This window comes from Dermacentor silvarum, chromosome 1 (genome assembly GCF_013339745.2).
Source record: "Dermacentor silvarum isolate Dsil-2018 chromosome 1, BIME_Dsil_1.4, whole genome shotgun sequence".
NCBI classification, from domain to species: Eukaryota; Metazoa; Arthropoda; class Arachnida; order Ixodida; family Ixodidae; genus Dermacentor; species Dermacentor silvarum.
This window is the reverse complement of record NC_051154.1, coordinates 323361278-323380655: the sequence shown is the minus strand read 5'-3', so window position 1 is coordinate 323380655 and position 19378 is coordinate 323361278. Positions and strand designations below refer to the sequence as shown.

Genomic DNA, 19378 nt, shown 5'->3' with positions numbered 1-19378 from the left:
CGAACCACACCCGCGGTGGGCCATCGAGGTAAAAAAGCACGTTGGCGAGCATAAGGGTCGGGTCCCACCTGTAGCCGGCGCTGATCCGTTCGTAAAGGTTGAGCCATTTGTCGACGTCAACCCCATCCTGGCCGGAAAATACGCCAGGATCACGAGCAGGAGGCAGAACGATGTAGGTCGGAGCGACGGGAGGGGCAGGGGGTGAAGACGATGTGCCTGCACCGACTGACATGGTCGCAAGCGTGATGAGGCGGCCGTTGCGAAGCTCCGTGATCGAAGCAGGGAACTACCCCGCACCTCCACCAAAAAGATGTTACGTAAAACGGCACAAGGCGGGACTATTTACACTGTATTTACAGTATGAGAGAGACACAGTAGCCAAGATGGTGGACAGCCACCAGCACCAGAGAGAACCGTCTTCTTCGTCGTCTGCCCCAGGATGAATGTCTCTCGCGTAGCAATATAAATACAAAAATCGGACAATTAAGAATGGTAAGGATGTTGATGTGTGCTATAAAAAGGGTAAACATCTCATGATGACCAAGGCGTAAAAGGCCTAGTTAAACAATGGTCGATACAACAACTGGCCAATACAGCAACAAAAATGTTGCAGCGCACAGTAGAAGGCAAAGGTGTGCAGAGGTGCAGAGAACGGCAAGAGCAGACGAACGGAATGGCAGCCGAAGCAATAAGAGCGAAAGCGCCACGCGTTGGCGCAACAAGTGAAGCAACTAAATAAAGATATATTATACCGAAAAGAAAATACCAAGAACACATTTTATTTTTACACATAATTGCATCGCTTTACGTTATGGCTATGTAGGTGGAAAAGATGTAGCAACATATGAAACAGCTGCGGAATTTTCCTTTGGCTACCAGTGTCTAGTGACGCTTGATTGTCCATATCGAAACTATCCCCACTGTCCACCCCCTGCCCGGAACCGCTGTCGTACCACGCGACCGCGCAACCTGTAACGATGGCGGCAGCTGCCATGCCGAGAAAATGGCGCGAGCGGAGAAGCCGGAGGTCAGTGCGCGTGCGTAATGGGGACTAGACGAGCGGGAATGGTCCTTGCCTGGGCTACGCAAATAAAGTGACTGCTGATTTCCAAGTATTGTAAGTTTTATTGAAATAAAGAGCAACAACTGCACCATCAACAGCAGAAACAGTTTTAGCTATGTTAACGAATATTGCATACTGCCGCTTAAAGTTTGGTGAGGTCATGCAAAAATCTCATGAAAACACTTCACCCATCAAGATGTCAATGCCCTAAAGAATGTTCAAAATGCTTCCCTTCCACAGCAACGCAAAGCGTAAACCGCTCTCGCGTCGACTCGATAACTCTGCGCAGTACTTGTGGATGGATGCTATAATAGGCAGATATTATCCTATGCTTCATATCAGTGACATCACTGGGCTCTGTTGCATAAACTCGATCTTTAACGTAGCCGCAAAGGAAAAAGTCGAGCGGAGAATGGTCAGGGGATCTCGGCGGCCAAAACTTCGCTCCTGCATGCCCGATCCACTGTCGTGGAAAACGTGTGTCCAATCATCTCTTTGCCATGGTGGAGAAATGCCGTGGTGCTCCGTCGGGCTGGAACCACACTTGGCGCATGGTCATTCAGCGATAGATTTCAGACAAAGTCGTCGACAACACCCACTCTTTATTCCGTGTACATCTTTCCGTTCAAGTTGTCCTGAAAAAAAATTACTCTATCTCCCGCTAAAGGGAACCATGTGTGGATGCGAAGTGGGGAGAGGGTTAGCTTGAGCGAGAGATGGTTTCGCGGCAGCGGCCCGAGCGCTCATCGCGGCGCTGCTCAGGAGAGTGAGGCGCGCGCGCTCCGTCCTTTTCATACCGCGGAACTACCGTGGCGCCCCCAGCGGAGTATTCAGCTGTCGCACCACCTGTCGTGCGCGCGGCTTCGGATTCCTAGAGGAGAAAGGGGAGAGCGTAGGAGAGGAGAGAGAGGGGGAGGGGACGCGCATGCGCTGTGGGGGTGTGGGACGCGGGCGCCGCTCCATAGAGCATTCCTGGAGGAGAGAAAGGGGGAGCGTAGGAGAGGAGAGAGAGGGGGTGGAGATGCGCATGAGCTGTGGGGGTGTGGGACGCCGCGGGACGGAGGGACGGACAAAGCCCCGCCATAAGCTACTTCGCATCTAAAAAGTAACGTGCAATGATCCTGTCCCCGAGTATGCCACACCACACATTCACACTCCAACTAACTTGATGCTTTTGCTACCGCAGCCAGTGTGGATTTTCTTGTGACCAATAATGCGCGTTGTGAATATTCACAGTGCCATTGCGGCCAAACCGAGCTTCATCTGTCCAAATTATTCTGTGTAAGAAGTCCTTTTCACCATCAATTTTGATCAGGCACCAATTGCAGAAGTAAACCCGCCTTTCAAAGTCCGCCTCACTTAGGTCCTTGTGAATGTAAACATGATAAGGATGGAACTTAAGCTTTCTTAGCATATTTGCGACTGTTCCAACGTTGCGACCGCACTGATCGGCAATCTGTGGGATACTGAGCTCCGGCATCGACGTTACGCACGCGACAACGGCGATTTCAAAGTCTTCATCGACGATTGACTTCCTGGTCTGTCTCGGACGATGGATTGACCCTGTGGTTCGAAAGCGCCGAAACATATTTATGAAGGTAGGCCTAGTTGGAAGGGGACGGTGTGGGTGGCGAGCCGCGTACAGCCGCTTGCCAATGAAGCGTTGCCATTCATCTCAGCCATTGCAAGTACCACATCTATTTTATTCCAATAATATTGCTACACGCGTGTTGTATTTGCTTGTTTGAACGAGGCGCGCGGGCACCATCACTCGAGAAAAGAGGAGGAAGAACGAACTGGGCTCGCGCTGTGAATCCGACCTGTCAGCGCTCAACAACAACAGCACTGCAACCGCTGTTGTAAATATATTCTGTAAATAGTTACTCGTCTAATTGACTCGCCCTTCGCGTAACAATATGGACACTACGCGAAATGCCGCCGCCGTCGTCGTCGCCGTGAGCTTCCCTATAAAGTCCATGGGTGTTAAAATTGTCGCCGCGCGCCATACGCTGTTTGTGCGAGTGAAAGCATGCGACGGTGAGCTGGCAATCGCGGCTCGCGCACACAAAGGCAGGAAGCGGGAAGGAAGCGCAGTCTTCCAGTCGCGCAAAGCGCTCCGGAGGGACACGTAGGGAGGTGGAGAGGCCGCCCCTTACTGCGGCCGCGCGCTCCCGCCGCGCCGGAAGTCTCCGGAATGAGGGGGGGGGGGGGGGGGGAGAGGCTATGCGCCACGACCGCCTGCCCGCGCGGCTGTATCTTGCAAGCCATCTGCGGCGAGGCAAAGTCCGGCCTCCCTGTGTTATCGCGGCTAAGATCGCGTTGATGCGAGCGCCTGCACGAAGCTCAATTCGCTCGCTGCCGCTGCTGCGCTGACTCACTTCAGTGTTTTGACAGCCAGTTTTGCGGTCATCGAGGGAGATGCGTACATGCTTGCTCGTGCGCGCGAGACACCATGCTTGTTATTTAGTTAGTATGCCTATGTTTACGTGCTTATACGGTTGATAAAACTACCATCATTGCTTTGTATAGCTGTCCACTAATTTGCTATCGCAATCCATGCTTCGCCTTTCGGGCGAAATGCGACTTTTTTTCTTCGGTAGAATACCTCGTCCCGCCAGAAGCAGCCATATTAGCCCGAAGGGACTCCACGTGGATATGCTTGTTATCCTTCCCTACAGAGGCGCAGCTATTCCAGAAGCACCCTATTAGATGACAGTGAAGCTAACGCGTTCACAAGATGATATCCCGGTGCGATCTCAAGTAATACAAAAACGTGCCGGAAAAGTATCTGCTGTTATCGCGTCTAACAGGAGCATGCGTACTGCGTACTGCACACCGCGCTGTGATATCTTGATTTCGCCAGCCGAGAGGTGAAGGGGGACAGTTAGCATCTTTGCCTATGCCTCCACCCCATTGTCAGACTAAACGCTGCACTCAACAGCCGCGTCATATCAGGGAGGAGCTTTGCGCCGATCCTCACTCTCTTACATGCGTAATCATGCGAACGAAAATTAAAATTTGTTGTCAGATATCTCGGATAACAGACACGCTAGAGTTCTTCCAAGTGTATAAACTGTGTAGAAACACGACTGCCTCTAACTTTTGAATACAAACATACACACTTACTTTAGTTACACACTTACAGTTAAACACACAATTTTAGTTAATTCGGCTGCTCACAGCGATAATTATCATCTCACTTTGTGTTCCTCTGGCCACATCACTTATTTGCACAGGTGGTTTTCGCGTGACTCCCAGTGCCTAATTTTAAGAAAACCATAATGCTTAATTTCGAACACCCGGTATAGTGACATCTTACTTTCTCGTTAGCGAGCTAAACATTCTTCCTTCAATTCTGTTAGATTAGGGTAGCGTTGCCTACCCCTGGCTGTTCAGGCGAATGACATAGAAGCAACTCTCACACCCTCTGGTCGAGGCATATTTGCAGTCCTCGCGATAGCAGAGGCAGCTGTAAATAAAGCCCCTCTATTCTGGAATACATTGACGCTCTCCTCCTCGAGCGCGCTTTGCTTCTCAATTCTCCTCGAATTTAACTCTCCCACGGGCCGGCGCGCTGCTCGCGGCAGCGCGCCGTGAGCATGAACTATGGTAAAGATTAGTGAGCAGGACTGTGGTAAAGTTCCTATAGGTCGCGATGACGAATATTTTCGAAAAAAAGACTCCGAGGTAAACTAGCGGGAGCACTCTAAAAAATGCCTATCGTTAGCGGCTTGATCTCCATGGCCGCGCCGCTTTGGCCATCCATGTTTCGGCGGAGTACGGTGTGCGGAAAATTTAAGCAGTACAGACAATTAATGCGTGGATTTCCGTTTGCGAGGATTAAAAAAAAGTTCCGTAAAATAAGCAAGAATATACATGATTGTTTTTTTGCATTAAAGCACTTGGGTCAATGCCACTACGCGAGATGCATTCTGGTAAAAGAGAGGCCTGGTGGACAGTGCTACCTTTCAGTCGGCATTCTTGTTGTAGTGCTCTTGTCTGTGTGTATGCACGCCTAACTGTGTCTATGTAACATCAACCCCTACCAAGTAGGTGAACTTTCAGTCCTCCTTAACTTCCCAAGCAGTTCTTGCTTTCATTAACTTGAGGTCGAGCGGTCTACTGACGATAAAGCAGTCGGCTCCTGTGTCGAGTAGAGCAGTGACGCTGTAGCCACCGATAAACACATCGAGGTTTGTGGTTCTCCGTCTTGCGTTGCAGTGACGTTGTGGCATCGGATCACGGCTGCGTCGAGTTGTACCGCTACCGCTGCGTCGTGTTTGTCAGCTGTCCTTTAGGCGGCGTATCTGTGGATTCTAGGCCTAGTCTGGTAGTCGGCGTTTCGTTGCTACGTCGTCGGCATGTTTCTTGGGGCATGTTGGTCGGAGGTCGATGATATTCGGCATTTAGACGAGCATCAACTGCACCTCCATCGGTTGCTGCTTTCAGACTTTCGGATACGGGCTTGTAGACCAGCCACGGTTTGGCCAGTGTGCGGTCGGCGCTGCGGTGAGAGGTGCGACCTGGTGACGCCGAACCTGAAGTTCATCGGTGTTTCCCCTGAGTCACCTCCAGACAGTCGGCAATGTCACGGGGTCTTCCGCCTTGCTGTGGACGCGGCCCGTTGACGGCGAAGCCTCGTAGTCCCATCTCGCGGTGTGGGTATCGGCGGTAGACGTGGCCCACTTCTCCGCAGTGATAGCAGAGGGGGCGATGGTCGGGTGCGCACAAAATGACCATAATCCATGGAGCGTTGCGCTGACCGGCGGGCGGGAGGAATAATGGCGGCCGCGGCGGCAGCTGGCCATGGAGTTGCGGTGTTACGGGGACCAGACGTGGGCGCTGATGGGGAAGTGGGCGCTGATGATAACGGCGGGCGACGGTGACGTATGTCATCGCTTCCGGCTGGGAATGCGGCAGTACTAACTGGAATACTAACTGGACTTCAGGGACTAGTAATGACCACGATATTTCTCTCCGGGTGATGTCAGAAATTGAAACCAGTTGAGCCTACGACGAAGTAAAGATCTTACGCACTGCATCAGGTTCAACGACCGTAATGCTTTCTCGCAGCTGGTCGGAACCTAGTGTCATACCGCCTTCGTCGTTCCATCGACGTCAACCTTTCTTCGCCATTGTATTGTAATCATACTGTCGTCATTTCATCGTCATTCAGCCGCCCTTGTCATGCCGTCATCGTCTCTCGCTATCATGCCTCCATAGTCAGATCCTCGTCGTAATGCCGTCGTGAATCGTGCGATCGTCTTCCCACCAGCTTCGTCATCCGACTCTCATAATGCCATCGTCGTCACGCCATCGTCGCCATGCAGGTTTCGTGATAAAGTCATCCTCATGCCATTGTCGTCATACCCTCGTCATAATCCCAATGTCCCCATGCTGTTGTAATTAATGTCATCGTCGTCATACCGTCGTCGGGATGCCGTTGCGGTCGTTCCATATCCATCATTGTAACTCCATAGCCATCAATGACAACATGCGATCGTAGTCACACCATTGACTTCATGCCTTCGTCGTCACGCTACCATTTCACCGTAGTCATTACTGCAGTATCGTCATCTTATTCTCGTCATGCCGTCGTTGTCATACCACCTTCGTCCATTTGTCGACATCATTCGTTGTTCATCATTCTATCGTAATCATGCTGTCATCATTCAATCGTAATTATGCCACCGTAGTCATGCCATCGTCCTCATGGCGTCGTAGTCACACAGACACTATCGTGCATCTGTTGCCTACCATCGTCGTCATTCCTGCTTCTTCATTTCCGTTGTCGTCATACCATGGTCATCAGGGCATCGTCTTCAAACAATCGTCATCATTTTAATTTCATCGTATCGTCGACTTCACGTTTTCGTAGCTATGTCATCGTCATAATTTAGGAATAGGCATCTCCTTGTCATCATGCCTTCGACGTTATACGCTTTGTTCGTTCCATTGATATCATTTCTTCTTCATTTCATCGTTACTGCGTCGATGTCAAACAGTCGTTGCCATGCCTCCGTTCTGATGGGCCACCTTGGCGGGCGAGTGCAATAGCAAAGTGGGATGATATCGGAGTATGTTGTATATAGCCGAAGCGACGAACGTCTTACCCCCGTAGTCTTAAACACGCCTTCTCCCAACGCTTCTCCTCGACTCAGCCAAGTCGAGGCAATAGGCCTTCGTTCACTCCAGGCGCCGTTGCGTTTCGCGAACGCTACTCCACTTTTCCTCGGCCAAGGAACGCCTTCAAATGCGCCCTCGTCTTGAGTGAAGTGCACCGACCGAGAAAAGCGTCTGATATCGGGACTATTCTTAAATGTGCTGAGAAAAACCCTAAATATTTAAGACAGTTATGTGTTTCCGTTAATTTGCCTTCCTTATCAAAGGACAACATGACGCATCGCACAACTTTAGCTCGGTAACGCTGCCACTGTGAGCGTTCGACTGATAGATCAAGCGAGAGCTATGTTTCGGGTCTGGCAACGATCGCACCCAAACAGCTGAGAGTATGGCTACGCATGGCTGAGAAAGAGCAAAATTTGCGGCCGCGTTTGTCTACTGCTCTTTGTTTCTATGTGCTTAAGTGGTGGATCACGTTGCGGTTGTAAATTGTGGTTGTTCTGGGTGATATTGTCCGTGCGTGTACCGTGACTGACCCGGATTGACTTCGAATGCGACAACGGATGGAACGGCCGATGGGCAGCTTGGTTTACGTTCAAGATTGAGTGTTGCTGAAAGCTTTGTAAAAAATTTAATTATTGGGTTTTACGTGCCAAAACCACGATCTGATTAGGAGGCATGCCGTAGTGGAGGACTCCGGACCACCTGCGGTTCACAATAAAGTGTACCTAAATCTAAGTACACGGGTGTTTTCGCATTTCGCCCCATCGAAATGCGGCCGCCGTGGCCGGGATTTTATCCCACGACCTCGTTCTCAGCCGCTCAACACCATACCCACTGAGTAACCACGGCGGGTAGCTTTCTGAAAGCAACAGGACATATAATATGGGTGAGTGAGCCACTTTTGCATCTAAGTTTGTTAGTTAGTGGCAGAGAGAGAGAGAGATAAATGAAATGCGAAAGGCAGGGAGGTTAACCGGAAGGTAAATATCCAGTTTGCTACCCTACACTGGGGAAGGGGTAAGGGGAGACAGAAAGATAAAGAAAAATGCACACACTTGAAGAGGGAGATAAAACACACACACACACACACACACACACACACACAAAAGAACTCAGGAGCGCCACAGTCGTTCAAACAGGTCGCTTGACCGGAGGAACTTCAGTAGCGCCCTCGTCGCCTTCTGCTGTGAAGACCGTATCAGTCGGCATTCTAAAATCGTCTGCTCAGAAAGCGGCCGGTCGTCGAGGCGTGCCAACTCCCTTACGAGCGACTGTCTCTGGGAGCTGTAGCGGGTGGTGCAAGGGAAACTGTGCCCAAAGAGCGCCAAACACAAGGTTGATGGTCGACTCAGGTTAGCAAGCAGTAAAAGAGAAGGATAAGAAACAGTGGTGTATAGGGCCTAAAATAATTGAGCAATGATTACATTTAATGATTATGGGCAAAGCGTATGACATTTACAAGGTCACGCCGCCTCAGCAAGTCCTTGTCAGGGCAAGGAGTGCGGAGCGCCTGACATGTGAGATAAAAAATCTCAGCCATTTCCTCGGGAATGAGACCAGGCTGAGTTCAATGGTAATATGAAATTGTACGTAGGAAGCCTACACTCGCTAAAAACTTAAAAACTCTTTTTAGTGAAAACATTTCGTAGTCGCAGGGAATGAAAGAAGCTGACGTCGTCAGACTTATATATTCCTTCGCCATAAGTCACATTATATACGTGGCGGCATACCTCAATTGGTATTGAGCCGAAAAAGCTAAGATCGACGCACTCATACGAAAGGCGTACAAGCAAGCTCTAGGCCTTCCAGATAGCACCAGCACCGAGCGACTACTTCAACGTTGCCGACGTTCTTCAAGAAAAGCTTCTGCGTCGGTGATGCGTATGTCATGCCCACAGTCACCTCCTCCACTGCCACCCAGGCCATTGACATCAGAAAGGCCTACAAAGGACAAGGGCACCGGGAAGAATACGGACACCGAAGCTTGGCCTGCGTTGCCAAAGCGGAAACCACCAGCAGAATCGCTGCACGCCGATGGAAGTCGACCATCCCGGGCATCTCCTGCCGGTGAATTGACTGAACAGGATCGGCAAGTGGTTATAATGGTGCGATCACTAATGAATACGATTCGCATGCTACTGAAAAAGCTGCAGACACCAACAGCTGAAAGCGCATTGCAAATACTGGATGCACTGAATCCAGTACTTGCAAGCCTCCTATAAGCACCATGGCTCACCCAGTACTTTCTTTTCGCCCTGAAATTAGAAGTGCGACGATTTTTCAATGGAATGCCAGAGGCTTGAAGTCCCGCATCTCGGATTTGCGCCAATTTGTCTTGAAGAATCGGTTCCCTATACTTGTTATTTGTGAACCGAACGTATCAAAGCCCTACAGACTATCTGGTTACGAAGCGTTTGCTTCTTCCACGTGCGAGGAACGGAGCAACGTTCTCATTTACATCCGCACGGACTTGAACTATGTTTCGCATGCCGTTCAGCCTCATGACTACAACCAATACGTATGCCTCCGCGTCAAAAAGAACAAAATGGCGTTTACTCCTATTGGTTGTTACATCACCCCATCAAGGCGGTTTGACCCTGAAAGACTGAAATGCATATTAAAGGAAACTGATGGCTCCTGGGTCATCACTGGGGACTTCAATGCGCACCACTTGCTTTGGGGAAGCACCAAGATAAACTCCACGGGAAGGAATGTTGCGTCGTTTGCCTCTGATTATGACCTCTGCATCATAAACGATAGTAGCCCAACGTATCTGCGGGGTCCTACGTATAGCAGCTGCCTGGACTTGACTTTGGTGTCACGGAACTTCACATCACATGTTAAATGGTTTTGCGACATCGAGACTCATGGGAGTGATCACATTCCCACCTACCTAACGATTAATGGACTCACTCAGTCTTTCTCTCGGGGTATGTTGAAGAGCACTGACTGGACTATGTTTACGTCGCTTATGGAAGAAGCATGTGGGGGAGATTTCGCCGGCGACATCGCCGACACCATCGCAGAAGCACTTAAGGTTTCCAAGTGTTCATCATCATTGTCATCAAGCCGAACGGATTTCGACATTGAACTTGAAAGACTTCGTGCGATTCGACGGCGTGCAGAACGACGATACAGCCGCACTAAATCAATTTATGATCTGAGAGACGCACGTCGCATTCAGAAGAAAATTCAGCGTCGCATAGACAAACTAGAGAGAGAACGATGGAAGACATTCTGCGAGTCACTTGACCCTCGCAAGCCGCTTTCACATATCTTGAGGACAGTACGCGGTCTTCGTTCATCCCCACAACAACGACACCCATTTGCAGCTTTGGCCCTCTATCTTGGCCAAACAGAGCTTGGTGGGGCGGAGGAATTCTGTGCGAGAGTCACTGGCGAGCCTGTCAACATCAACGTTGATGTAAGTGACCTCCCAGCGGCTAAGGTACCGGAAATGGACGTGTCATTTACCATGGAAGAACTCGAGGCTGCCCTGGCAGTCTCTAAACGATCATCCTCTCCAGGTCCTGACGGCGTCACCTATTCCGCCCTTGGACACCTTGGACAAGAGGCAAGAAGAGCGCTTCTGAACAGCTTTAACATCTCATGGCATAGAGGTACAGTTCCCCGGCAATGGAAGTTAAGTCGGCTGGTACCATTACTAAAGCCTGGAAGATCTCCGTTGGACCTGGCGGCATATCGCCCAATTGCTCTTGCCAGCTGCATCGGCAAGGTTATGGAAAGGATGGTCCTTGCACGTCTAGCATGGTATCTCGAGCGTTACAATATCTACCCCGCTTCCATGGCAGGCTTTCGTAGGGGTCGTTCTTCAATGGACAGCGTCATTGACCTCACGACATTTGTGCAGCAGGAGAAAAGCCGTAAGCGCATATCAGTTGCGCTCTTTCTCGACGTGAAAGGCGCGTGTGACAACGTTGCACATGATGCCATCGTCACCTCCCTGGAGACTATTGGAATCGGCGGCCGCATGCTTCGTTGGTTATCCGACTACATAACTCGCAGGACGTTTTTTGTGCAAACAGAAGACGGCACCACAGCTGAACATTACACGTACTGCGGCGTGCCTCAGGGAGGAGTATCGAGTCCGATGTTGTTCAATGTGACACTCATTGGACTAGCTGACGTTTTACCTAAGACAATCTGCCTCTCGATATACGCAGATGACATCTGCCTTTGGACTTCTGCAGTTACTCGGCCTGAGGTGCGTGCGCGTTTGCAGCGGGCAGCAACCTTGACATCAGCATATCTTCAAGCACAAGGCTTGACTGTATCAACCGAGAAATGTGCATTGGTGGCATTCACTCGAAAACTTATGACGCCGTACCCAGTTTCTATTAATGGACACACTATTGCCTACGGAAAAACCCATCGATTTTTAGGTGTAATAATCGACCGCAATCTTTGCTGGAGCCCTCATTGCACGTACCTGAAGAAAAAACTGTCGTCGATTGCCCAGGTACTGAGATTCATGTGCGGGAAAACATGGGGCACATCTGTACGGTCCATGCTTCAGTTGTACAGAGCTCTATTTCTAGGATACCTACGCTACAGCCTTCCAGTGTTGTCCAATACGTGCAAGTCAAATGTTCGCTCGTTGGAGAGCTTACAGGGCCAAGCATTGCGCACTTGCTTAGGACTTCCTCGCGGTGCGTCAACACCTGCAACAATCGTCCTCGCCAAAGATCATCCGATCCAAACATACGTTGCAGTGAATTGTCTCAGGGCGCATATCCGTCATCTTTCCCGCGTCCCCAATCATCACTTGGCGTTTTTGCCTTCGCAGGGACCTCGTTCCACGTTTTCTGAAGTTATCGTCACCAATCAAGATTGCCTTCTATCAGGATACACCCCAGCAGCATGGCCTTCATTCCCCTTGTGGTGCCTGCAACAGCCTCAGGTGCGCCTAAGTATTCCGGGCGTAAAGAAGGCCAATCATCCAAGAATAGCTCTGCAACAGATGAAGCTGCTAATAATGAATGAGACCTACTGGGACCGAATACACATCTATACCGATGGTTCCGTCTCATCTACCAGTTCTTCAGGTGCCGTTGCCATTCCGGCTACGAAAACCACACTCAAGTTCAAACTGTCACACGTCACAACATCAACGACGGCAGAGCTTGCTGCCCTGCGTGCTGCTGTACAATACCTCCTGCAAGAGACACCTCAGAAATGGGTCATATTTTGTGATTCTAAGGCAGCACTTCAGTGTCTGCATTTTGCCATTTATCACAGGACTCATGAGCAGCTGGTATATGAGATAATAGAAGACCACCATCAAGCTATCGCTAGAGGGCATGAAATTATATTTCAGTGGCTACCGGGACATACCAGCATTGCTGGTAATGACCTCGCCGACGAAGCCACCCGGTCTGCTCATCTAGAAGGCCGACCAGTCCCAATCCCCTTATCCAGGACCGACGCTGCAGGAAAACTTCTTTTCGTGGCTAAAGCTATGACACACAAATATTGGTCTTCTCTTAACCCGAAGTGTCATCTCCATAAAATTGACCCATCCTTGAAGCTTCAAATGCCATCAAACATTTCCCGCTCTGAGGCGACAGTATTGTGCCGCCTCTGGTTCGGGGTGGCATTTACAAAGGCCTACTCGTTCCGCATTGGAATGGGGGATACGCCCATGTGTGACTCTTGTGGAACCAGAGAAACAATTGAACATGTCCTATGTCTCTGTCCCCAGTTCGACGTCGAGCGTGAAGCTCTCCGGACAGCATTGAACCGGCTGGATTCTCGACCATTTTCGGAAATGAAGATCCTTGGACCATGGCCGTATGCGTCAATGGCACAGAAAGCCACGAAAGCCTTGTTGCACTACCTCAAGTCGACAGGTCTTGGCGACCGTCTGTAGACTTCGTGCGAGCTTCAGATGTGCGCGAAACTGTGCTATGTCTATTTCCTTTCTCTCTCTTTTCATCCCTATACCCCCTTTCCCCAGTGCAGGGTAGCAAACCGGACGTCCGTCTTGTTAACCTCCCTGCCTTTCCTCTCCTCTATTTCTCTCTCTCTCTCTGGGAAGTGACGTCTCCTGTCTGGTTCTAGCCTCTTGCACATGATTAGAACATGAATGATGGACAGTCGATCACCACATTTGGACAGTGCGGTGCTGGAGAACTGTTTAACAGATGTGAATGTGTTGCATGTGTGTGTCCTATTCTAAGCCTGCATAGTGCAACCTCTTTATATCTGTCACGTTTCTCGGTAGCATATCTTCCTATTATGGGCTTTATGGTGTGCAGTGTGTTTTCAATTGCTGCATCCCATTATTCTCGCCAATGCCTACGGATTCTGTTTCTAATGTGTGCCCTGAGGTCGTCGTAGCGTACATTATCTATGTCAATAGAATCACGGAGAGCAGCTGACTGCGCAAGTCTGTCAGCTACCTCATTGCCAGCTATGTTGCAGTGCCCCGGTACCCAGCATAGTGTGATAAGTTTGGATTTGTCTGCCTACATGAGACATATTAGAAGGAAATTAGTCACTGGATTTATATGCTTTTTACCGGATGGCAACGCAGTCACCGCACTGAGGAAGTCTGTATACGTATATGATGGAGGCTGGTTTCTTCTGTAGGATGTGCTTTACGGCCAGGAGGATGCCACATCATTCTGCAGTGAATATGCTTGTATTGTCGTTCATTGTTTTCGATTCGGAGAATTGTGGGCCATGTGAGGCACATGCGACAGCTGAGGACTTAGAGGCATCAGTGTAATATTCGGCACACCTGTATTTTGCCTGCAAGTACATAAAGTGCTGATTTATTGCGAGTGGATGCCCATGTTTGCCCACCTCAAGAAATTACATATCACAGTTAGCAGTGTGTATTTCCCACGGCGCAATGGCGTCTTTATGGGACACCACCTGGAGGTTGGAGACCGGTATGTGCAGGCTTTCGATGGGTGACGCGACTCTGATGGGATATGGTGGCGTTGCTGATGGTCGCCTCAAGAACAACTGGGTGTTGGTTGTGTCCCGCAAGAGTTCGCCAGATGGATGCTCTGCATGAGAGAGCACCTTAGTGGCATACACTAAGCTTGTGCACTGCCTTCGCCGTTCCAGTGACTATCTGTTTGCCTCAACATACAGGCTGGCTAATGGGCTAGTTCTGAAAGCACCAGTGGCCAGATGGAGCCCAAGGTGGTACACTGGGTCAAGCATCTTTAGCGCAGACTTTGACGCTGATTCGTACACTACCGACCCATAGTCAATACGTGACAGGACAACGCTATTCAGAAGGTTCAGTAGACAGTAACGGTCTGTACCCCATGACTGATGGGGAAAGGATCTTTAATAGGTTCATTGCTTTCAAGCATTTCAATCGCAACTGCTTGATATGAGCAACAAAGGTGAGCTTTTTATCGACCACAACACCTAGGAATTTGTGATCTTGTTTACCGGCTATAGTCTGCCCGTTCAGTGTGATGTTGGGGTCCGGCCTAACGCCACGCTGTTGAGAAAAATGTGAAGAGACGGTTATTCCACAGTTGAATTTAAACCCATTTTTATCTGGCCAGCTTCAGAATTTATTTACCCCCAACAGAATTTGCCGTTCACAGACGGCCAAGTTGCAGAATTTGAAGCTGATCTGGACATCGTCTACGTAAACAGAGTAAGATAGTTTTGGGCGACACACTGCTTTGGGAGTTCATTTTAACTATGAAAACCGTGCAGCTGAGAACGCCACCTTGGGGAACGCCATTCTCCTGTATGAACCGCTTCGATAGAGAATTTCCAAGACGAACCACGAAGGTGCGTTCGGAGAGGTAACTTTCTTTAATATTAAGCATGTTTCCCGAGACTCCAAGAGAATGCAGATCACGGAGTATGCCATAAGGCCAGGTCGTGTCATAAGCTTTTTCCTGGTCAAAGAATACAGAAAGACAATGTTGTTTGTGGATAAAGGCATCTCTGACATAAGATTCAAATGCTACAAGCTGGTCAGTTGTTGACCGACCAGACCTGAATCCAGCTTGACGTTGGTCAAGAAGTCCGTTATATGAAAAAAATACACGAGGCGGCGATTTATCATTTTCTAAACACGTTGCACAAGCAACTAGTCAAGGCAATGGGCCTGTAGCTAGCTGCAAGTGTGTCTTCCTTTCCTTGTTTAAGAATGGGCATGATAACAGCCTCTTTCCAGGCTTTGGGTAGGCACCCAAAGGACCATATCTTCTTAAACAGAAAGAGGATGGTTATAAGGGTGTGTTCATGTATGTGCTTAAGCATGCCATATGTAATCCTGCCTTCAGTTCCTCCATAGTGAAAGGGCTATTGTACCCTCCTGTGGATGGCCTTTTATCACGGATAGTTTCCGTTCCTCCGCTAGCTTGTGTAGCATGAAGGAGTCTGTATAATGTGCTGAGCTGAAAATATATTCAAAATGTGCAGCTATTGCATCTGCTTGGTGTTCCAGTGTATCACCAGCAGTGCTGACCAGAGGCACTGGGAGAGCACTGCGCCCTTGAAGTGCTCTAAGTCTGTTGTACACTTTATGTGTATCTGTGTACGAGTTTACAGATGAGAGGAATGACTGCCAACTTTCCCGTTTGGATGCACGTCGGATACGCCTGCCATTTGCTTTAGCACGCTTGAAGTGTATTAAATTCTTAACTGTAGGATACCTGCGGAATTTTGACCATGCTTTGTTTTGATTCTCACAGGCATTCTTGCACTCCGCATTCCACCATGGCCTACGTTTGTATTGTGTCTTATTTGATGTCTGTGGGATTGATTTCTGTGCGGCTTCTATATTATGCAGAGTAATCATGGATTGTAATTAGTCTATACCTAGGTCTACGATTGGAGAACTGGGCAGTTTAGAGAGTTCTCGGAACTTCTTCCCATCAGCAGCCTGTTCTTTAAATTTGCTGGGATAATTTAATCTCATATTTATGTTTTCTGTCTGTTTTAAGCAAACAGGAATGTGGTCGCTTCCATATAGATTATTGATTACAGCCGACTCAGTGGTTGCCAAGAGCGCCGGAGAGCCAATAGCAAGGTCTATTGCTGTGTATGATTGTGTGCTGTATTAAAGTATGTTGGGTCATTTTTATTAAATATACAGGAAATGAAGGACAATAGAAATTTTTCGATTAGCGCACCTCGGGAATCAACTCTTGAACATCCCCATAGTGGGTGGTGTGCATTGAAATCTCCATCCAACAAGAATGGACCCGGGAGCTGGTCAATAAGTTTTTCAAATTCTTCGACGGAGAGGTCATGGACCGGATTAATATATAGGGAACATACAGTTATTATTCTCCCAAAAGTTAGGGCCCGTATTGCCACTGCCTCTAAATCGGCAACTAGAGTGATACTCTGACAGGGAATAGTGGTCTGCACAATAGCGACGCCACCCGATGAGCGGGCAGTGCCTTGCCTGTCTTTCCGGTATACTGCATATTCTATTAGAAAGATTGTGCGTGTGATGTTTAAGTGTGTTTCCTGTAGGCAAAGTATGTTAGAATGGTATTGTGCAAGTACTTCATATATGTCATCCAGATTTCTGAGTAGCCCTCGGCAGTTCCAGTGTATTATGCTCTCAGCAGCCATTTTTGGGAGTGATAAGGGGACGGGTTATTCAAATGTCACCGCCTTTATTAGACGGCTTGACTGGCGGATGTTTTTTCTGTTTGAGGCAGTCTAGAAGACTCCGCCTCTCTTTGGGGGATTCTCTCAGCGTCTGAGACACTGAGGATCCCGGGGTCACTTCCATTGCTTCCGGCGAAGACTCTGAAGCGGGTGAGGTTTTGTCAAGAGGGGTTGACTCCCTCTCAGTTGACTGTGTTGTTCCAGAGGTGTGTGCGAAGTTGACCTCTGGGACTTGAAAGGTTGGTGCAGCCGATGGCTGCTTGCTGGGGGGCTGAGAAAGGCGCGCATCAGCAAAGCTGTACTGCGTGCCCACCGTAACTAGACGCCGCCCGGCCCGCCGGCGCGCTGCGTCAACGTAGGATCTTCCGGAGAGAAGCGAGACCTTCTTCCGGGCTTCAGGGAATGTGATGTTTTCCATTACTTTGATATGAATGATCTTTTTCTCGTTCTGGAACATTTCACAAGTTCACGAGTACGCAGCGTGCGGCCCGTGACAGTTGGGACATTCTGTTTGAGTGGCACTGCAGCTTTCGGTTGGATGCTCGTGAGCACCACACTTTGCACAGGTGAGTTTTCCGCGACATGTGTTGGATCCGTGTCCGTACTTTTGGTACTTAAAGCATCTTCTCGGGTTTGGGAGATAGCAGCCGACTTTGCAGTGGATTAACTCTGCTTTCACAGCATCTGGTAGACGGGAACGATTGAAGGTCAAGACGATATGGGGTGTCACTACATCTTCACCGTTTCGCCTTATGGTGATGCGGCGTAGGGCAGTGACACCTTGATCTCAGAAGCCATCAAAGAGGTCTGAGTCTGTTGCGCGGATCAGATCACGTTCTGATATAATGCCTTGAACTGTGTTCAGATTACGGTGGGGGGTAATGGACACCTGTAAATGAGCAAACTGCTTTTGCTTGAGGAGGATGTCAGAATGATCTTATACCCCTGTCACACGACAGATGTATTGTCATTTCGAACGAATGACATTTGTTGGGGTTTAATGTCATTTTCACCGCGCGCTGTCACACGGCGAGAATTAATGTCATTTGAAAATGATGACAATGACGATAGTAAAAAAAAGAGACGCAATAATAGCGTCATACCTAATTTTGTGCAATGATTATTTTGCAATATGCTAAAATCCGTTGCAATGAGTGACCCTCCCTTTCGCACCGTGTTTTTGGATCACTAACTCGTCGACACTGGCAACTGAGTCGAGTCAAGCCAAGCCGAAGATCAGGCAAACAACATGGCGGAAAGCACGACGGGCGCTACCGGTATGTCTGCTGAAGAAGCACGAGAACGGCAGTTACGTGTAATCGCTGCTCTGAATTGCATGCGGGCCAGACATCGCAACGACGAAAGGCAGCTGAACCTCGAGTTGGAAGCGCAAGAAGCGATTTCGAGGGAGTACGAAGAGCGGCTGTGCGCGAACTCATTCACAATAGCTGCCATTGTGGCTGCCTCATCTCCCATAAACCGGGAGCGATGGGCTTTTCACCGCAACGAGAGGTGGTTTGAAAAGACGCTACCACACTTGGGCGAGGCGAACTTCAGGCAGTCGTTCCGCATGACACCTGCCACGTTCAGATACCTTGTGGACTCGCTGCGGGGTGAACTGGAACGCCAGGACACGAATATGCGGCTGGCTGTGGCTGTGGACAAACGGGTCGCCATCGGACTGTACCGGCTTCGCTCGACAGCAGAAGACGCTACCATCGCGCACCTGTTTGGCGTCGGGCGTTCGACGGTAAACGTCGCCTATCGAGAATTCTTTGCGGCGGTCATCAAGGTGCTGGAGCCTCGCTGGCTTCGCATGGTCCGTCGCGAAGAAATGCCAGAGCATATCCGGAAGTTCTACGCAGTGAGCGGCTTTCCACAAGCCATCGGTGCCTTGGATGGCTGCCATATTGCCATATCGCCACCAGCGGAGCACGCCACCGACTATTACAACTACAAAGGGTGGTAAGCTTTCTTCATATGTTTCGCCCACTTTGCGCGTTGCATGTTTCAAAGATAACTATTTGGTGTTTTCAACAGTCTTGATAATGAGCATTCATCAATACTTATGATGAATAAATACTTTTCTGGGCAAAATGACAAATTCACATTTCTGCATTCAAGGTGGCTACAGATTGTATGTGAAGGTTTATTTTTTGTTTCTCTTTTACGCAGGCACAGCATCATATTATTGGCACTGGTGGACCACCAGTACCTATTCAAGTACATAAATGTTGGAAGCCCGGGCAGGTGCCATGATGCCTACGTTTACGGCCGCTCCGAGCTCCACAACTTGGTAGCAAGCGATTTTTTTAAGTCGCCCGCATCAGAAATCGAGGGCACAAGAGTGGGCCCTATAATACTGTGCGACCAGGCATTCCCCCTAACCCCTAACCTCCTCAAGCCATTTGCAAATGCTGTCGCAGGAACGCGTGAAGGCATTTTCAATTATCAGTTGTCAAAAACAAGGAGGATAGTTGAAAATGCGTTCGGACGACTGAAAGCTCGTTTCAGATTTACTTCAAAGAGGATGGAGTGCAAGCTGAGGACTGCGAAACA

General features: G+C 49.3%; 1 protein-coding gene across 1 annotated transcript; it reads left to right on the top strand.

The window, feature by feature from the left end:
- Positions 1-18068: 18068 nt before the first annotated feature.
- Positions 18069-18788, top strand: LOC119442912 (uncharacterized). The gene has a single exon (XM_037707979.1). The coding sequence runs from the start codon at positions 18069-18071 to the stop codon at positions 18786-18788; it is 720 nt and encodes a 239-aa protein (XP_037563907.1).
- Positions 18789-19378: the final 590 nt, after the last annotated feature.